General features: G+C 32.7%; 2 protein-coding genes and 1 long non-coding RNA gene across 3 annotated transcripts; all 3 read right to left on the reverse strand.

Annotated features, from left to right (window-relative positions):
• Nucleotides 1-385: 385 nt before the first annotated feature.
• Nucleotides 386-2,806, reverse strand: LOC130979114 (uncharacterized). The gene is made up of 4 exons (XM_057902478.1): nt 2,325-2,806; nt 1,734-1,847; nt 1,339-1,611; nt 386-793 (listed from the first exon to the last, which is right to left on the reverse strand). The coding sequence occupies exons 1-4, from the start codon at nt 2,793-2,795 to the stop codon at nt 593-595; spliced, it is 1,059 nt and encodes a 352-aa protein (XP_057758461.1). The 5' UTR covers nt 2,796-2,806; the 3' UTR covers nt 386-592.
• Nucleotides 2,807-10,923: 8,117 nt separating this feature from the next.
• Nucleotides 10,924-14,378, reverse strand: LOC130979951 (uncharacterized). Its single transcript, XR_009086822.1, has 3 exons — nt 13,959-14,378; nt 13,814-13,879; nt 10,924-12,302 (listed from the first exon to the last, which is right to left on the reverse strand). It is a non-coding gene; the product is annotated as an uncharacterized LOC130979951 (long non-coding RNA).
• A 3,864-nt stretch (nt 14,379-18,242) lies between these two features.
• Nucleotides 18,243-21,061, reverse strand: LOC130981424 (transcription factor MYB35-like). The gene is made up of 3 exons (XM_057905025.1): nt 20,929-21,061; nt 20,163-20,292; nt 18,243-19,056 (listed from the first exon to the last, which is right to left on the reverse strand). The coding sequence occupies exons 1-3, from the start codon at nt 21,059-21,061 to the stop codon at nt 18,243-18,245; spliced, it is 1,077 nt and encodes a 358-aa protein (XP_057761008.1).
• Between the last annotated feature and the right edge of the window lie 490 nt (nt 21,062-21,551).

Here is a 21,551-nt window from a genome sequence, read left to right on the forward strand (position 1 = left end):
AAAGAAAAATCTGTATCATATATGTAACAGATAATTGATACTCTTTTTTTAGATAAATGTCTCATTTTTTATATTCACTGAATATTAATACATTTAAGCAAAAAAAAAAAAATTTCCGACTATATATATTTTTTTAATAAGCCTAAAAAGGAAAGAAAAAAAAAAGAGAGGAGAGTCGTAGTCGGTTATTTTGAGCATACATGTAGATTAAAATTGGGTAAATAGAACTTTGAATGCATGTCCAACAGTTTTTTCCGACTTGAGCAAGATTATTGCTATATATATACTTGTAGCAAATTCATCTAAACGCACCCAATTCTTATTGCAGCTTATGATAATTCAGATCCTATTATTCGTGTTGCAATTAAAATCCTGTTCAAGAGAATAACAAAATAGAATAATTTGATATCTTGACATCAAGTTAAGCAGTCCTTCAATCTTCCTCTTTCCAAATGGACAACAAAAATTACATATATTTCTACCACCGAGAGACAAAGGTCTTCCTAGCATTGCTCATTCGGGAAATTATATACAGCAACCAGAGTCCAAAAACTGAGAATGATAATATGCCACTATAGTCACAAAAAACATTCTACTTCCATGGACTTGGTTGCCGAGCATCTCTGAAAACAGAAGTGCCCCCAGATGCAGCTGGTGAAGGGGATGAGGCAATATAAGTTCCTGAGACAGACACTGAAGGCAAGTTCATTTGATTCCCCTGATGTCCCGATAAAGCAAAACGTGATGGACTACTACCAGTGGCTGCCAAAGTTGCTCGAGTAGGGTGCGAAACCTTAAAACATAACAATTTAACATTCATCCGATTGGACATCAGAAAAATTCAAAGCAATGCAGTATTTATGGGTTTGAACCTGCACTTCCACTTCAACTTGACTTCTACTCGTATATTTAGTTAAACATGGCATAACCTCACTCAAATATAATCTCTACTGTATGCATTGGCAAATTTAGATATATGTCAAGAAATACAGTTATAGTCAGACTTAGTAACCAGCTGAAAAATATTAGGGACCATTGAGATGCTAGCCTTTGCTTCAAGGAATACAATTACAGTCGGACTTAGGCTCCAAAGTGCCATTGAAACTTGAATTAGCATTGGCATGTAGCAAATATAAACCCTAAACCAAAAGGCTCCATAGTGAAGGCTCCTCCTCTATGCAGCATTTTATAATTCAAATATCCATAGATGCATGCCAAAAGCACTACCGTAAGATATCTCCCAATAATAACAGTAGTTATAAAAATGGCCAAATCAAAAGACAGACAAATTGCAACACATTTGTGACAGGAGTAATTTTAACATGCAATGTACATTACCACATTCTGTTGAACAGTAGGGGTTCTCCGAAGTGGGGACTCTGAAGATGGTGACATGCTACTTGTCCGAAGCATATGGCGAGAGTGCATATCAGCCTCACCGCCTTCCACATCACCAACAAGATTTCCCTCAGAGCCCAGTCTTGGCGCCATAAGCCTGGTCATAGAACCAGTATCATTCATTCCATCTACTTGAAGTGGAGCAGAAGGGCCACGCATCCCAACCGCTTGCATACTGCTTCGCCTCTTTAACTCTTCCTCTGCATTCAAGATCTGCCAATCAACACAGCCAAACACTTACCATTTTGCAAAAAACGAGGATATCCACATACCAGCCGCCATCCAAACTGAACATTAGGTGAACAAGTTATGTTACATTCCAAACCATAGCTTACCTGCTTCAACACTAGCACCAGATTGTGTTTTTTCGCATTCAAAACTTGCAACTTATCCTCCACTTCCTTTTTCCTTTTCTCCTTTTCACTCAGCTGGTGTACATTGTCAGTTACCTGGCACAATTAACAGATACCAATCTTAAACAAACATCACAGATATCACCAACCAAAGAAGAGAATAATAAGCACACAACACAACAATTACTCACAACATATCTGAATTTTCTTAAATCATTGCATAAAAGATTGCATTATACATATAACGAGAGAGAGAGAGAGAGAGAGAGAGAGAGAGAGAGACAGTATAATTAGCAACTATTTTTTGCTAATTAGAAAACATCAACTAATTATCATTCAAACAGAAATCATCAACTGATATCAACTGTGATATCACAGAAGAAAGCACACATCGCATGAATTACTTGTCGCATATTTGAATCTCCTTAAAAAGAATAAAAAATAAAAAATCCAAAAATAAGTAACAACTATTCTTAAACTAACAGAAAACACAGAAAATTTAACCGATTAAAATCCACAGTTAAAACCATTTAAAAAAATCCACGAAAATGTCAGTAAGAATCGGAAGCGTACAGGCTCAGTATGCTTTTCCGTGCAAGGGAAACCGCCATCTCCGGGTTGAGGTGCGACATTCTTTGAGTCGATGAACGCATCAGATCCATCATCCACAGCCATTTTCTTCGGGGAACCACCACCGCCACCTGCGGCGAATTCCGTTTCTTTCCGATCTCCCTCATCGGCCTTGCTCGAAGGCCCTTCGTCATCGTTGTTAGCGGTGGCGGCCTTCGCGGGTTCTTCAGGTTGGATCTCCACAGGACCGTTATCCGCGGTAACGATAGGATCGGTATCAGAGTTAGGGTTAGGGTTTGTGGTGGTTGCGGTGGCGGTGGTAGTGGTGCCGTAAAGACGAGAGAGGGCTTTGGAGCGACGAGCTACGAGGGTTTTGAAGTCTTTGAGGGAGATTTTGGGGTTTGGCATTAACCATCGACGAGGCACGTCCGGTACTCGGTGAAGATTCCCTCTGTAAAGCGAAATTGCCACCATTTTTTCTTTTGTATATCATCATCCACCTCCAAATTAGATTTGAGACTTTATATAGGTTTGCCATTTCCCACCGTAGACCCAAAAATTCAGTAAATAATTCTTTCTACTATTAGATAAAAATAAATAAACTTTCAAATCAATGAAAATAAGAGTTTTGTCACTCCTTAATAAATTGTTATATATATAAAATAAAATTTAAATTTTTTACTATAAATAAATTAGTTGCTTATTTGACTAATTTAAATTAGTTAAACAAAGAATTTTGTTGTTCAAATATTTTTTTCTTTTTAATTTAGTCCAATCGCATTATTAGGTATTTAGGAAATTTTTTGATGGAAGATGCAGATTCCATAAATTTAATATTGTTTACAAATTTATTATCTATTATTTATTATATTTATTATATTATCAATACTGCTATATGCACAAATTTTTTTTGGTAACTAAATCCAACCAAGTTAGTTCAGCAATAATTAGAAATACTTTAAAAAAAATATGTGCACATAATAACTATATGCGGGTTTTGTTCTTCTTCCACTCTCATCCTAAAACCCTTTCTTCCACTCTTAGTTCAAAACCTTTCACCTTAATCTTCAGATTTTCAAAATCTTTTAAAATAAAAACACAAAAATTCGAACGAACCCCAAGAAAAAAGAAACTGACGATCATTTGAGGTAATGAGTTCGATTCTTCTTCATTTTATTTTTCAGTATTGCTTTTTTTTCCTTACGTGCTTTGATTCTGTCTATGTGTGAAGTTTCATATTATGTATTCTGTATTTCAATGTTTATGTTATGTCTTTGATTCTGTATTTCATAATGTATCATGTATGTGCTATCTTTAAATGTTTGTGTGCTAAGGTCCACTGTTTGTGTGTTATGTTTTATTCTTTGTGTCCTTTGGTTTATTGTATGATTTTAGTCATGAAATGCAACACATTTCTGGCGATCACAAATGAGCATATATTTTGTTGCTACATCTCTCAAGACCAGACAGATACTGCTGAGAGGTGAGTTTCCTTGTTTGTCTGCTAAAATAGCTAATTGTTGTGATGTATTTTGTATTTTATGTGTTGAGAACCAAATATTGTGTGCTTGCATGTTCTCTTACACACTTTTATATAGATTAATTAAAACTAATATAATCGATGTTTTAGTAAAAGAGAACAAATTATAGATGTTCCTCAACATCCACCCCTTTCACATGTAACATCTGGCATTGAGGAGGAAAAGGAAAAAACTGTTGACCCAGCAACTAAAGATCAGACAGATGCTGCTGAGAGGTGAGTTTTCTAATTTTAAGTGCTAGAATAGCTAATTGTTGTGCTGTACTTTGTATTTTATGTGTTGAGCAGCAAAATTTCTTCTGTATAACCAAATTCTTTTGTTTTTGTATAGTTTCGCTAAAGCTAATCAAGTAGATATTCCTATTGGGTTGTGGATGATTGAAAATATTACAATGGAGAAAGATTTGATTTCTCATTTCCGTCCTTTGACTTTGGAATTGATATACAGTCATCAACTGAGAAAGCAGCTCTCACACAAGTGGATCAACAACGAAAGAAAATATTGATTCATGGTTTCAATGTCAAGAACACAAATATTTATTTTCTGCTTATTCTAAAATTTTTGGGGATTTGGTTTAAAATTTATTGTATAAATTTACTCTCTTTTTTCAATGTCAAGAATACAAATATTTTGTAATTTTTTTTGTTGTTGTCTTTATTGTATATCACAAAAATTGTTATACTAGCACAAAAATAATCATGCCTAGCACATAAATTGTGTAGCGTGGCACACAAAATATTTCTATCAGCACAAATGGCTCATTTTCTGTTTTATTCTAACATGTACCAAAATTCATCATGATTTCTAACTAAAATAATGAAAAAAACAAAATCACAAATATCTTTGTTTCTCTTTATTTATAAATTTATGTTCAATTTGATTGAATCATGCTTTGTTCATGATAAAGAATTAAACATTGCTCCACCATTGATCTATGATCTACCAAATTCAAATCCTAAAAAAAAATAAATTTAAAGAATTAAAAACAAGTTAAACAAATAATATAAAATGACATATGAAAATTACCTCAGTAAGAACTTTCGTTTTTTTTTTTCTTTGATGCATTTATAATCTTAGGCATACAAAAATTGATCCTAAAACAGTCACAATGATCATTACATAAAAAAACGTTTTGGTTCAGCTCAGTATACAAATACTTAGGCATAACACATATTTCGGGTAGTATAGTACATAAATTCACATATATAGAATCAAAATCAAAATCATAGAACAACACTAATTTCTCAAACAACAACTCAACAAACAAAAACTAAGATCATCATAAATAACCAAAATCAAGAACCAAAAAAACCAAAAATATATACAAATGGCACATAAATATCGAATATAGAAGCTAATACCCTCGTAGCTCACACTAATTTGTCAGAATCATTAAATATATAGAATCATTCAATGCAGAAAAAAGTCATTCCTAACTCCTCAATTATGTTCGATACAGAAAAAACATCCAATTCGCACTGATTTAACTCATTTAAACTACAATCTTTCATAATCACCAAAGATTTGTGTATTTAACGAGAATTTAGATCTGATTTTACAAGCATTACATACTTCTGAACAGAATGTAGAAAAAGCGAATGTGTCCAGCACAATGCAGAGAAAATTGAAAGAGAAGGAAGAAGAAAGAGAAAAAATTGAAAGTGAAGGAAGAAGAAAGAGTTGAGCACAATGCAAAGAAAAAGAAGAACACAAAAGAAGAAAGAAAAAGGTTTTGAGAGTAAGCCTCTCATGTCTCAAGGAGGCTCAATTTTTTCTTTTAAACTATATATAAATCTGATTTAGCCCCCTTAATTTTTTTAATTTCTTTATATTCAAATATTAAACTTTGGGCCCTCCTCAAATTTTATGCTAGTTCTACCCCTAAGTATTTTTTTAATTTATTTCTTTTAGTTTATTAAACCAAATCAATTATACTAATTATGTGTATTACTTAATTAATTTGATTAATTTATTAGACATTAAAAAATAAATCTACGAATAAAATAGACAATTAAGATATTTTTAATTAATAATTAAATCAAATTCAAATAAAGTGAATTTAGAACTAAATTAGAATAAGATAATTTTTACTTATCCAAATTGAATACAATAAATACAAATTGATTTGGTTAGATAGTTATGGTCTTTTGGTCTTTTATATATAGATGACCAAATAAAATTATAAAAATTATCATTTTTATTGCTCTTACTATTTTAGCTCTTGTTTTTCTCTCATTTTTTTTGTTTTTTGTTCAACCCTATTTTTATATTTCTTGATTAATTAATAAAGTTATCAAATAATGTTGAGCTAATACTTTGGATTTGATCTAAAGTTTTAATTTTCTTAATTTAATTCTAAAGTTGACTTCTGTCACTCACGTTAGCCCCTCGAATATTTTTCATTAATAGCGTGCTAACATGATATATTGATGTGGATCTCTAGTGCCACATATTAGAGCATGATTTGATCATACTTAATGGGATGATAACATGTTAATAGTGACATGTGGCATATCAACATGGACAGTGGTGCAACATGGTAGAATACAGTTTATCCACATGACACTTTAATTATCATTTGTTCAGGTGTTACTAAATGACATAATTAAAAGTGGCTTAATTTAATTCCTAAATTTTGTTAAACGAATCGAAATTCTTAATATTTTTAAATATATTAAATTTTTTTTTTATTGTTTACATATTTGTGAAGTGACCACTTTAGCTCACAACTTTTAAGTTTAAATACTAAATTGACTAGTTTAGCAAATTTAGAAATTAAATATGAGTCGCTTACAATGATGGCATGTCATTGAAACATAGGTAAATCATAAAGCAACATATGAACAATTACTCACTTAACATAATTGTCCACATTAATATACCATGTATCACTAACTGACATGTCATCATCCGATTACATATGATTGAACCATTTTCTAACACGTGACATTGATGGTCCAAATCAGTATGTCATATCTATATGTCATGTCAACATGCTGTAAAGAAAAATATTTGAGAAATTAATGAGTCATGAATGTCAATTCTAAGAATTAAATTGAGCAAATTGAAACTTTAAAAATTAGTTTGAGATGCGAATGTAACTTTTGTGGACCAATTTGAGTATTAACTCAATAATTTTAGTAATTATTTTATTTTTAATAAGATGACAAATTAACAACAATCAATGAGAATAAATTTAAATCGAATATTTTTTTAGTATTCAAAAAAAAGATTATCAATGTATTAATAGTACAAAATTCATAAAGCAAAGATTACAAAAAGTAATTTAAATTTTTTATTAAAATAAAAAAATAAGGATTATGAAAATTAAATACACAACTTTAAACTCAAATGAGTTGCTTAAAACTAAACCATTAAAAGGTACGCAAAGACAATGTCGTGTAACAAGCAATATATATAATATTAGTGATTCATTAGAAAAAACATAAGTTGTTGATAAAATAAAAAATTAGTTCAATAACTGTAAATACATTTTGAGGCTCATTTTTTTATATGAAAATTTTATGTGAGTTGTGCTTGGTTATGAAGGTTGGGTGTGTTAGACACAGATGTGGCGGCTGGGTTTTAAAATTAACGTAGAAGAAATTGAACCGTCTGATTTATTTGATGGTGAAAATAGGAACACAAATCGGACGGTTCAATTTGTGTGAAATTGAAATTTTGAATTTGCATGAGAGTAATCGGACCGTCCGATTACAGGCATATTAAAAAATTAATCGTTGATGTATCAAATCAGACCGTCCGATTTGTTTTAAAAAAATCATTTAAATTGTTGAATGAAAATCGGACCAACCGATTTCTTTACTTATATATATATATACACACACACACACGTTCAGCCCATTACCTAGTTGCCAAGATCTCTCTTCTTCTTCACTGAGTCTTCTTTCCTCAGCCCCCGAGTGTTCCCTATTCTTGTGGTTGGATTTTTGTCTCTGTTCAAAATATTACAGCATTAAAATTCATTTTTAAGTGAGGAAAAAAAATAGATGATAGAGTTGTATTAAAAGTGTATTATTTTGGTCAGATTTTGTTACAAACATCTGAAGGAATGAAACTTGTATGTGAGAATCCGTTAGATATTGTTATTCTATTCACAGTCTCATTTGAAGAACTAAAAGGTGTGATTTATGAGAAGATAGATTCTCAAATGTCATGTATTTCATATAGGTATCCTATATCAGTATTTGGCGGATTCGTTCAATTTCAAACCAAATATATAACTGATGAAGCGAGCATGCAAGAGATATTTTCAATGTATATTGAAAGTTGCTCCCAGATGTTGTTCATTGAGTTGTATATTGAGTTAGAACAATCTGAAGCTGATCGAAATATTGAACGAGAAGATTACAATAATGACAGTGAAGAAGAGTTTGAAAGCAACTACGAGGTCGTTGGTCCAAATGGAGACGAAGATCAAGCTGACGGCAATATGGAGGCAGATGTGACACTAGCAAACCAACATCCGTTTGAGGAGCCATCTTTGATGCGCGCATTGGATTTGGAGGCTATGCATACACCAAAGTTTCCTAAATATATGAATGCAGGTACGCAATTTGAATATTTGCCCTTAAAATTTTATTGTTTATTATATTATTAATGGATTAATTAGTTACGTGACATATGAAAATATAATTAATTAGCATTTGTTTATGTCTTTATTTAGTTAAATTTAAAATAAGGTTGTTTTTATTATTTATTTAGTTAATATTAATTAGTATTTATTTATATATTTACGTATTTATTATTTATTTCATTGAAATTGAGAACATTACAAGATTCTAAATAAATATATGTATATATTTATATTAATTTAGTGAATATTTATTCCGGATGTGTATAAATATAAGATAAGTTCATAATAATATATAATTTATCGACAAATTTCACTTATTTAATATTTATTTATTAAATATTTATCGCATGGTGTCGTTGTAGTAGAACTCTTTGTTGTGGTGGATGGTAAATTTACCGTGGGAATAGAATTTAGTTCTAGGGAAGCTGTCATCATGTTGATGAAAGATTATACCATCCACAGAGGTATAGACTATAACATTTTATGCCAGGTGTACACAGTATGGATTAGGTTGTGATTGACTGATCAGGGTTAGCATGATCTGCAGAAAGTCCTGTTGGATTATAAGGACGTATTTTGGTAATCACACTTGTACCAGAGCCACCATTTCTCAAGACCATTCGAAGTTGTATTCTAACACAATTGCAGAAGCAATAAAACTGTTGGTAGAGACTGACCCCTCGATAAAGGTGAAATCAGTTATTGTGGAAGTATAGTCGAAGTTCAATTACACTATCTGTTATCGCAAAGTATGGTTGGCAAAGTAAAAGGAGGTGAAAAAAATATTCAGAGGTTGGAAAACATCGTATGAAAGTTTTGCCAATATAGTTTGAGGCCATTTGTCACAAGGAGCCATCAGCTGCCGACCACTTTGAAACTATTCCTGCATATCAGGGTGATGACTTGGTTACTGATATTCGAATATTACATCAAATCTTCTGGAGTTATTACTCTTGCATTAGAGCATTCAGACATTATAAACCATCTGTCCAGGTAGATGAGACACATTTGTATGGAAAATATAAAGGTTGTCTGTTAGTTGCAGTTTCACAGGATGGTAACAACAACATCATGCTTATTGCATTTGCGATCGTAGAGGGAGAGACTTCTGATGCGTGACACTTTTTTCTCAGTAACTCGCGACAACATGTGGTGACTCGGGATGGTGTTAGACTTATCTCTAACCGACACGACTCCATCAGTTCAATTATTTCCCGTAGTAACGGAGCTTGGTCGCCTCCTAGAGCTTTTCACATGTTCTGCATCAGGCGTATAGAGTCGAACTTCTTGAAAAAGTTCAAGGCACCGTACTTGCAAAAGCTCATTGTCAACATAGGTAAATATGAATATATTGAACTTTGTTGTTGTTAGAGTTGCAATTGTTATTAATCTCATTTACACGTGATACTTGTGCATGTCTGTATTATATTGTAGGATATTTGAGGACGGTGCGTGAATACGAGATGCGTTATCAACGTTTACGAGAAAGGGGTGAGGCTTACACCAACTGGTTTTAAACCGTACTCCACGTGAACAGTATGTGTTAGCATTCAACGGTGGTTAACAATGGGATCATATGACAACGAATCTGGTGGACTGTATCCATTCAATCTTGAAAGGGGTGTACAATCTCCCTGTAACTGCACTAGTAAAGGCAACTTTTTACAGACTTAATGAGTTGTTTACCAAGAAAAGAGCCGAGGCTAAGGCTCACATTAATGCTAGTCATATTTTTTTGAGCTTGTGACCTCAAAATTGCATGCAAACCAACGTGCATAAGAGGACATACAGGTTAATTATTTCGACAAGCTAGGTTTTTGAAGTGCGTGAGTTGCCTAGTGGGATGGAGTACAATGTTGACTTACGTCGTCAACGTTGTGACTATGGCGAATTTTAAGTGGACCGGATTCCATGTCGACATGTATTTGTATGTTGTGCGAATCAGCGGCTAGATTGGAAAATGTATGTTCATGAAGTTTATAAGATGGACCAAATTCGAAAAGTATACAGAGCTAGGTTTAGGCCTCTAGGGAATCCCGCAACATGGCCTACTTACCACAGACCTCGATTTGTACCAAATCCGTTCCTCAGACGAGTTACCAAAGGTCGCCCAAGGATGACATGCTTCTTGAATGAGATGGACACTCGAATGTTGTATGCTCCTAGGCATTGTCGACTTCTCGAGTCCAAAGAATACTTACCCAGAATCACACCAGGCGGATGGCTAGATTGTGATTGGCCTTGGTATGAAGCCATGAACCCAAGTAGCTGACTAAATGAAGCTCCATCTCCTGTGTCAAACTGTGGAACACTCCAATATTACTGATCTAATGGGTATGACTGCGGTATGTAATATGTTTGAGGAATATATGGATTCGAGGAATGCTGAGCTGGTTCTTGTGTTATTATGGCTTGTTGTTGTGGTTTTGGAAGGGGGGTGGCGGTGGCGGTGGTGGTGGGGGGTGACTGTGGTGGTGAAGGTGTCTGTGGCACTTAATTCTCATTATTACCTACCGAATTGTCCTCTTAGTTATCCTACTCCATAAGAATTGACAAGTTCAAGTGGTGGCCATATTTTCTGCAGTACTAGTACATGTAAAGCTCTAGGGGATGCAGTGCCTGCACGGAAAGATCAGCAAGAACATGACTAAACCAGTTCATCCATTGCAATACCTAGAATGAATATTCGGAGGACCAGTCAAGATTTTTAGGGTTATTCAGGAATTCCTCGTGTGCTCGGTCTAGATTCCGTTCTTGATGAGGAATGCCTTGGATTAAACCAAACTGTCGCCTATACCTGTCAGTTGCATATCACTTAATGCATTCAAATGATATCAACGGTACTAAAGCACTCTACACTATTGAATGCTGACGGATGTCTACCAGAATCACGTCTGGCTCAATTAGACCAACACCATAAGCCTCCCACACAAACTGTATACATAATAGAAACACATAAATAAGCACTTGTTAATAACAAGGTCATACCAAACACAGAGACTTGTATCATGAAAACATACTTGTCCTTCTTGTAGTTCATCTAACGACCTCTTAAAGTGAGCAAGAGAATGAAATCTACATGGTCAGTCAGTACATTCCCAATTATGCCACCAGATATCATTTATTTTGTTAACAAACCCTAAATTAAAACATTAAGATACGGTGATAGCACATAGCTGAAGTTGTTCTTAGATAATTTTACCTGTTTGTAAGTGAAAAAAGTCAACGATTGACAGGAATCGACACAAGAATGGTAAATGGATCCATGCCCAAATTAGCAAAAGTGTTAGTGGACCATCGACTTCCTTATAGTCGAAAATGAGATGCACTACAAAGAGATCTATAACAAGTGTGCCAGGCAAGCCGATCACCAACTGAATTCATTGATAATAGTCAAGTCCCGCAGCAAAGGAAAAAATTTCTAGTGTGCCGCTGTCCCATACTTGTCTCTAAACAGGATCGTCCTGAATAACAACATGATGTGGCACTTTACGTACTTTTGAATTTTAATTTCATCATTTAAGACTAAACGGTCTTTCAGATTCTATAACCACGTCAACTTTATAAAATTATCTCTGCAATCCGCCTTCCTAGGTGCCACCCCAAACTGATCAGCATTCAACTTCTAGGGCATCGAAACTACTTACTGTCACTCCTTTAACTGGAAGACCATTAATCGAAAGACCAAGTATCACAGCCACGTCTTCTAATGTGACGACACACTCACCAACCGGAAGGTAAAATGTATGCGTATCGGAATGCCATCTTTCGTATATGCCCCTCCACAATAAAATTGTACGAATCCGGTGACAATAAGTGGTTACACGTCAACATCCGTGAACCCTACATAACGTAGCCAAATTTCACATCAATAATAAATATCCATAAAAACTTAATTATAACAAATATACTAATAAATATATAACTAATAAAATTTAAAAACTAACTATGTACATAACTAAAAAGATTAATAACTTTCTAAACAATTCTAACATATTAATAATAATTTTTTTATTATTAATAACTAACTTATTAAAATAATTCCAAATTTAGTATTAATAATAACTCTTAATAACCATTAATAACTATTCTAAATTTAATTATTCATTAAAAGCACACATACATGGATCAATAACATATATTAATATTTTAACTATTATTATTATCAAGGTTTTGAAAATCGGATTGATCATCGAACTGTTTTAGTTACTGGTTTATTGATTTATTGGTCGGTCCAATCGGAATAACCGTTTTATAATAAAATAATAAATAAAATATGAATAAGTGGATCAATTGGCATTAGGTCAGAAGCATATTATATTGCAAAGTTTAATATCTTTTAATGTTCAAAGGATAGGGGTATGTATTAATAAAAAAAGGGTTTAATTAGTTACTTGTTATATTATTATTAAAAATTCTTTTTAATTTTTTACAACTTTTCAACACTCATGGCACTGCATTTTTTTACTTCAACAACGTTGCCAATGTAAATAAAGGAAGTCTCAGTAATTAAAATAAAGTATTTGCATGCTCAAATAGTAATAATTTATTCTAGACAAAAGGGAATCATAAACAATTTGTTCTATGAAAGTTTAATGAATAAACAAACAAACAAACTATAATAATATGCAATGCCAGAAACAGACCAATGATCAAATAATGAAGGGTTTCTTTCTTCAATTTTATTCTATGTTCAAGCTTGTGGGGGACTAGAATCAATCAACAGAATAGCTGTTGGTACAGTCTTCCTTCTTAAATCTTATATACCTCAAACAGTTTCTTACAAAATGAAAATTGAACACAAAACAGGACCTTAAAACAAAAACAAAACAACACTCGAAAATCAATTGTCTCATATAATCCAAGTTATGAGACTATTCTTATTACCCTAGTGAACCACATTTTTGCTTCCATACTTTACAACCAGACAAATACTAGAAACATAATGATAGACAACTTGTACATTAATATTCGTAACTCCTAGGTCAGAAAGCATTTTTTTGTTTTCAATGGCTCAGTGCACACTAAGATTAGTTCTTAAACAAGCAATGAAGCACCACAAACTCTTCCTTCAGTCTATGACTGAACCATCGCTTGTTAAGTGTGTGAATCTTCTAATCTCTTTTAAAATCATGTACATTGTTAACCAGTTCATTTCCAATGAACTCATATTCCAAATTCCCAAGTATAATTTCCACAAATTGTTTATTCCACCAACTGCTACCAATCACAAATTCAGTTTTTATTTTATTTTTTCTTTTTGTGTCTTTCTGCTGCAATTTACTAGAGATACAAAGAAACGTAGGAACAAATGGATGTGTAAAGAACTAGAGCATCATAAAGTTGAAGCTAACCTAAGAGGCAGAGCAAAGTGGAACCCTAGGTGAAGTTTTGAAAGTGAAGTTGTTGGAAAAAGAATCCTGCAAAGAATGAAAAGAATTGGATAGAATGGAGATAAACAAAAGAGAAAAGAAGAGACTTTGAGGTGTGAGTTGTTACTGTTAGGGGAAAATGAAAAAACCAATTTGGTGCAGAATTGGAAGAGAGAGTGAATGAGAGTGAGGACATCACTTCCATTCCTGTTACATTAAACTCTCTGGCGCCTTCCTCCTCTTCCTCTTGCCGCTGCAGCTGTTTTTCGGAGAATGAGAAAGAAGCTGCGATTGGTGAATGAGGAGAGGAGTTGAAGACTTGGAGCACGACGACGACGACCAGACGAGGACGGAAGCTACTGTAAGCTAGGGTTTCTTGTGAGAGTGAGAGTTGAGAGGAGTTGGAGTGAACAGAGGTTGGAGAGCTCATGAACGACAACGGTGCGACAGACGGTGGGAGACAGCCCTCCTTGCCATGGCGGTGGAGGCTACTGCTAGGGTTTTGTTTTTTTGGGGGAAGAGAGCTTCGTTTGAGAGGAGGTTTGGGGTGTTATTGGAAAAAATTAATGTTGATCATAATTTGACAAAAAAATTTAAAAATAAGAATAAAATTGATGTAAATCGAAAATATTAAAAATAAAATTGAAATAAATTAAAATTTATGGATATTTTTAAAATTTTTAGTAAACTTCAAGAACAAAAAATATACTTTATCCTTTTATTAAATAGTAAATACAAATGCGCATGAGGTCAGGTGTTTTTCAATTATTCACCAAGAAATTTTTTTTTTCTAGAATTTGCCTCACCCACAATCTGAGTAGTTTGCTAATCCCTTACTAAAATTAAATCACACCATATAACTTGTAATTCTATTCAAAGAAGACTGTTATTAGAAATTTTCTCAGAATTTCTGCGCAACCAATTTTTAACATGGCCTTAGATGAACCAAGTAAAATAATTATTCATTATTTTTAATATTAAAATTAAATTAACTATTGAATTTAATTAATTTTATAAAATTTTTATTATAATAAATACTATGTGTGTTTTTTAAATATTTAATTTTTTATATTTTTATATATTATCCGTGTAGGACACGGGTACATATAATTTTATTATTCAAAAAACCAGAATTTTAATTGAGTCGTTTTCAATTTTTTTAATTGATACACATATGCATGGTTCCAATTTTTAAAAATTTTCACCAAATTAACGAATTTTCATTAAATTTTAATTTATTGTACGTTGTTATTTATCTTAAGAAATATGTGATATTAATACATATATTACTTCCAATAAATTCATGTAGTAAGTATAAAATATTGAGGTAATATAGAAAATTGTTCATATGACTTATTTTTTTAAATTATTGTTCATAGTTTTTTTATTTAAACTCGTGCTTTAATCCCACAATTCGACACTCTAGTTTCTTTTGTTTGTCCCATTCTTTTGTTCGAGGCTTACCTTTATATATAGATTTAGCTTGATAACATTTTTATTTTTAAATTTTTTTTATTAATATTAACGTCTAAAATAACCTTTTAAAATTTGTTTGCATTTGTGTTTGATAAATCAAATTAAAATTACTTTTAATAAACATAAGTTGTAATAATAAGGGGTAAGTATTGTTTTGGTTCCTAACGTTTAGGTATAAATCGAATCGTTCCTAACATAATTTTTTATTTAAAATAGTCTTTAATGTTTTTTCGTATTAAAATCGTTCTTTTAACTTTTTACGGACAAAAATACTCTCCACCATCACCAGCACCTCCCTTACTGCCATTAAATACTAATAATCAGATTCAAGAACACCAATAATAACACATTATTCGAATTCAGAAATAACAACATCAAATTCAACAACAAAATCAACACACAACAACAATAAAATAAAAAAAATAACAAATCAAAATCAGAATTAGAAGCAAAAATAGAAATAGAAGCAGAAAAAACAAACGTAGAAGCAGAAGTAGAAGCAAAAACTCAAGCAGAAGATCAAGAGACCGAAACAAAAGGCAGAAGCTGAAGCAAGAAGCAGAAGCAGAAGCAAGAAGCAGAAGCAGAAACGGAAAGGTGCAACAGCAACTATAACGAGGCGGCTAGGCGGCGAGGTCAGTGACGAGGTCAGCAGTGGCAGTGGCTCGCGCCTCCTCTCTCTTGTAATTCCCGACGGCGATGGCGGCTCTTTGCTGGCACCATCCCCCTTCCCCTTCCCCCTCTCCTTTTCCTCCTTTCCCCCTCCGCCCTCCATCTTTTTCCTTGTCCTTTCCCCCATGTTCTTTTTTTTTCTTTTTAAATTTTTTTTATTAGAATAAAGATAATTTAGTAATAAAATTTAAATTTTATTAAAAAGGAAGATTTTAATACGAAAAAAATGTTAAGGACGATTCTAAATAAAAAATTACGTTAGAAACGGTTTCGATTCTGACCCTAAATATTAGGGACCAAAACAATACTTACTTCTAATAATTATTATGTTTGATAAAATAATTTTTTAAATTTAATAAAAATATAATAGATATGAATATAAAAATAAAGTTAGATAATTAATTATTTATTAATATATAAAATTATGTTAAATTTTTAAATTTTGATAAATACAAGGTGAATGATCATTCTTCTTTTTCCTTTGGATCCTTTGCTTTATTGTTTTAAGGTACATACATCTTAACCAAAGAGAGGAATAGTTCGTTTAATATTGCACTCTTGTGCTAATATAATTATATAAAGAAATCCACGCCATATACTATATTTATATAAAAAAAGGATGTATATTGTTGCTCTCTTGACTTTTGCTTGGATTCATTTTGTTGTCTCTCTTTCGATGCTATTATCAATTTATTAGTACAAATAAAGCAATTCATGTTAATGAGTTTCCAACCTCAGGGGGATACTAAAAATCGAGGGAGGTGACTGAGGATGAGAAACTGACTATTGGTGGCTTGGATGTGGTGGTTTTTGTTTGGATATTTGAGTTTAGATTTAAAATAGTATTGGCATGACCTAAGAGCGCGCACTTCTATACTGTTCATTCAAGCTTCTTAAAAATCTTAAGTGTGCTTGTTTCTAATACTCTCTAACCACTCTAAACCTGCATGAACAAGGATCCTTTTGCAACTCTTAAGCTTTGTAAAAAACACTAACAAATAAATCTCCTTACTTGGATACAAGCAATTCTTCCTCCAACTTAGCTATCCTAAACAAATCACCTTGGTAGAACCTGTGTCTAAGATCCCTCCAAAGAGCTGAGGCAACATTGCACCACCTAACACTATGCAGAATTTCAGAACTCAATGAATCATGAAGTCAAGAAAGTGTTGCATCAGGGTTCAAACATTTCATCACCTGTAACAGGTTTGTTCGCCAATTCATCAATAAAAATCGTCTTGTTCTTCAATTTAACAAATAACCATGCAAATCTTGCCCATGTGTGATAGTTCTAAGTGGAAAAGGTGTTAAAGATATACTTGAATTTTCGCTTGGATGCAGAAAGTAGGGACTGGTGGGATCTTGGAGTGGACTAATTAACTTCGATATTAAGGCTTGAGCTTGAATGTTCATCAACTAACTACTCATCAAACACACTACTGCTAAGACGATATGATTTTGTGAATTCGTTAGAGAAGCTAGATTTTTCATATTTACATTTGAAGGTATCCTCATTAATGGATACTTAATTCTTTAAACTCGTCAAACTCACGACTCAACCTTGCGATTGATGAATGACTACACAAGGTCTTAATAATCGCTCTTTCTCTTCTCCATTCTCACTGCACCATGACAAATTCTTCTTAACTCGTACAGAATTTGGAGCTCCAGCAAAGAAGCAGCAAGTTAGAGAATGTGAAATTAGCTTGATTGAGATCAGACATTTTGTAGAGTGTTGTTTATATACAAGCTAAATCTTACTCTTACATCTAACTATAGTTTACAAACTCCAACTAACCATGGTAATTAATTTAACAAATTGAAAGTAGGGGAACTCTTTGACACCTATAAAAATTGTGTCTAATTTGGCTAAATTCTAGGCGTGAAATTTAAGCACCATAAAAGATATCTTAAGAGCAAGCTGAGAATCAGTTATATTAACCAACAATGGTTGAGAAAGAAGACTAGGCTAGAGCAATCCTACTACTTGCAAGCGAGAGGACCATTACAGCTTGTTCCTTATCATATGAAAGATGAATTGGAGATCCCCTTTAGTCACCCTATCATGTAGGATAGGGGTTCGAAGTATCTTCCCATATTTATTATAAATTTCCTATTTCCTATAGTATGGTGAACATTGTTAGAGAAGAAAATTCTGAATTTCACACATATAAGTTAATAATATGAAATTGGTCAGCTGATGCTTTGGCAAATAAAAGACCGTTATCCGCAAACTTTTGTTACGAAGAAATTAAATATAAGCTTAGTAGTGGGATGGTTCCTCCATTAGGTGAGGAAAGTTCAGAAACATCTCATTTTCTTGATCAAGCATGGCTTCTACAAACGAAGTTTCATAGGAAGATGATGACGTCGATGATGACGAGAGCTGAAAGTCATTGCTTATTGCTTCATGTTGTGACCTTGCTTCTTTGTTGTTCCAACTTTGTCGGGACACATTCTCAATTCGGCATACAAGTAACTCCTTTGACAAGAAACCAGCCTTCACCATTTCTTGATCATTGTTATCGGCAGTTGGCACAAAGGCGTCTTCTAGAAGGAAGTCATTCCAACGGAAATGTGATGCCACCGGCGAGGCGTCTTGATCTGGAGTGGAACAACTTGAAGAAGACGAAGAAGTAATGGTCTCATTCTCAGTCATTATGCCACAATCTCTTGAACCTATCACCGTTGGCATCATTGTAAGATCCGTTAAGGAGTTAAATGAAAGATTAGTCTTATCAGTAATTGGTTCCATTTGCAGGGTTTGTTGTTGGCTATTATTATTATTAGTGATTCTAGATATAATCCCCTGTGGTTTCAGGGTTTGGTATGGCTCTGGATTTAAGAGAATTGAACTTCTTTTTAAGTCTTTGTTGTTGATAAAGCTAGTTTGGTTAGTTGGTTTTTGGCTATGAGAACCCTCAATGTTTCCATAATCAGCAATTAGCTTTGAGAATGGCTTATGAGTAACAGGGTCTATTCCCATTTGAGAGAGCTTCTTTTTCAACTTTGTGTTCCAGTAGTTCTTCACATCATTGTCTGTTCTCCCAGGGAGTTGCTGGGCTATTATGAACCACCTGTGATACATTAACAAGACACGTAGACAGCTACATTAATAATTATACAAAACTAAGGTGCAGTTTTATATCTTTATACTAGGAGGGAAATATGTGTAATAATACGGTGATTGCTCCAGTGCAGAGTGTAGAAACATAAAATGAGAGAAAAATTAATGTGGGTTTTCATTATATTTATCTTAGATGTATATGGGACCAACATGTTTTCTTGGTGTTCTTCAATGGAATGCTACTGCTCCTCTCCCAAGATATAGACAATACTGCTGGTGATCAACACTATAAATGGGGCAAAATAAGCATTTGATGTAAATACTAGCCGCCGGTGTAAATACATGGAGGAATGTTGGCGTTTTCTTACAACTTAGTGCACCCAAACACCCAAAATTTGTTGGGTGGGTCAAATACAAAGACATGATCTATTTAACATTATGTATGAGTATGACACAAAGTGGTAACATCTAGAACAATAAAATACCAATCAAGATTAACAAGAGATTGGCTTAAGTTAGAAAGTTACTTGACAATAAGGACGCGTCTTTTGTGTTTAATTGTGTCTTAATAAAAAATAAATTTTTTTTATCGAATTCGTTTAAACATACCTAAATATTATTACATATAAGCTTGTTCAGTCTTATTCTTAACATATATTTTAAAATGAGTTTAGAAATAATATATATTATTAATTATTAAAACAAAATACATTTTAAACACTTTATATAATTAAAAAAATATTAAAAATAATTTAAAAAATAATTTATATTTTAATATCAATAAAATACTAAAATATCATTATAATTTATCTAAAAATATTTTATATTTTATATATATATACCGTGTCCTGATATCTTATAAAAATTTAAAATTTGTGTCTCTTTGTGTCCCGTATCGTGTCCTATCATACACACAGTAACAAAGTTTTAACCGAATAGAAATGAGATCTCAATGCTTTTCATATATAGAAATCAGATTTCAGTTCCTTTTTTTTTTTTATATATTCAACAAGATAACACGAAAAAAAGTATATATATTATAAATGAGTTCACAAAATAATCAACTAGCTAAAGCAAGACTTATATATAGAAGAATGATTAACCAACAATATTCACCTGCTTCCTATGGCTGCGTGAAGCTTAATGATTAGATCTTCTTCCTGGGATGTAAACGTGTCTTGCTTAAGATCAGGTCTGAGATAATTAGTCCACCGGAACCTGCAACTCTTTCCACACCTCTTGAGCCCTGCGTCAATAATGGCCCCAAATGCAACACGTATAATTAAGAAGATTTCAAATCTCAGCAATATATTCTACAAAAACGTTTGCATATTAGAAAATTGATTTTGCAACCATAATCAATTAAAGTTAAGGGTATTATTATTATAATCAATTTGACATTACAGTTAATTGTGAAGTTTTGTTCTATATAATTCATTTTAGACAATCCTACTGGAGTTCCAAAACACGCAGCTGGTAAACTATCAATTAATAATTATATATTGTTCATTAGATAAGCATCCTTTCACATCCAACAAATAAAATGAAAAAAAAAATGTTACTAGCCATCTACAAGAAATCACATGTTCATTGAAACTTATTACCAAGAACAAGAATAATCCTAATTGACTCATTAAAATTTGCAGAAAAGGTTCTCTTCAAACCATAATTTTTTGCATTTCCAAAATTCGAATTAGGAAAATGATGAGAACTTATTACCATGATAAACCAAATCCCACACTGCTATGTTATTAATTACTATTAGTCTATTAAACAGTCAATAAATCTAGTTGACAAATAGTGAATTCAACATTACTAGTGAAGGCCAGGTAGAAATAATAAAATTAATTCCATTAACTAGAATTCTTAAAACAATGCTAACCCGCTTTTTTTGGGACAGAAGTCCAGTTACTAGGTCCATGCTTTGACACAAATGCAACTATCTTTGCATCTTCTTCTGGACTCCAAACACCCCTTTTGACACTAATTTTGTCATAGCCCTGAGACCTCACCATTTCTTTTTTATTTCCCTATTAATCCAAAGTCACATGGGATTCAAAGCAACGCCTAAGAATTGCATATGAAAGGAAAAAAAGGAAAAGAAAATAGGAAGTGTAAGATAAGCACATAAACAAGTAAACAACAAGTGTGCTAATTATTATGTGGCTTCAAGTAATAACTTTGTTCTTCAAGACACTCTTTGCAATGAAAGATAGTATAGGACGAGATGGGTTTAAAAGTATAATTACAAGTAATTAGGTAAGCAAAAAAAGCATGAGAGAATTGTTATGAATTAAACTTAATTTGCATGATGATTGGTATCAAAGATAACATCACTCTTAATCCAGTAATACTAATCACATGCTTGGCAGTAGCATTTTGATGAGAATAGGTTTGAAACCGGTGAATTAGTTGGTTAAACGTAGATTAAATTTAAGTGAATTAAATTATGATTAGAACAAATTGATTGGTTCATAAATTACTAAATTTAGTTTATGATATTTC

The sequence above is a fragment of the Arachis stenosperma genome, chromosome 5, assembly GCF_014773155.1.
Source record: "Arachis stenosperma cultivar V10309 chromosome 5, arast.V10309.gnm1.PFL2, whole genome shotgun sequence".
NCBI lineage: Eukaryota > Viridiplantae > Streptophyta > Magnoliopsida > Fabales > Fabaceae > Arachis > Arachis stenosperma.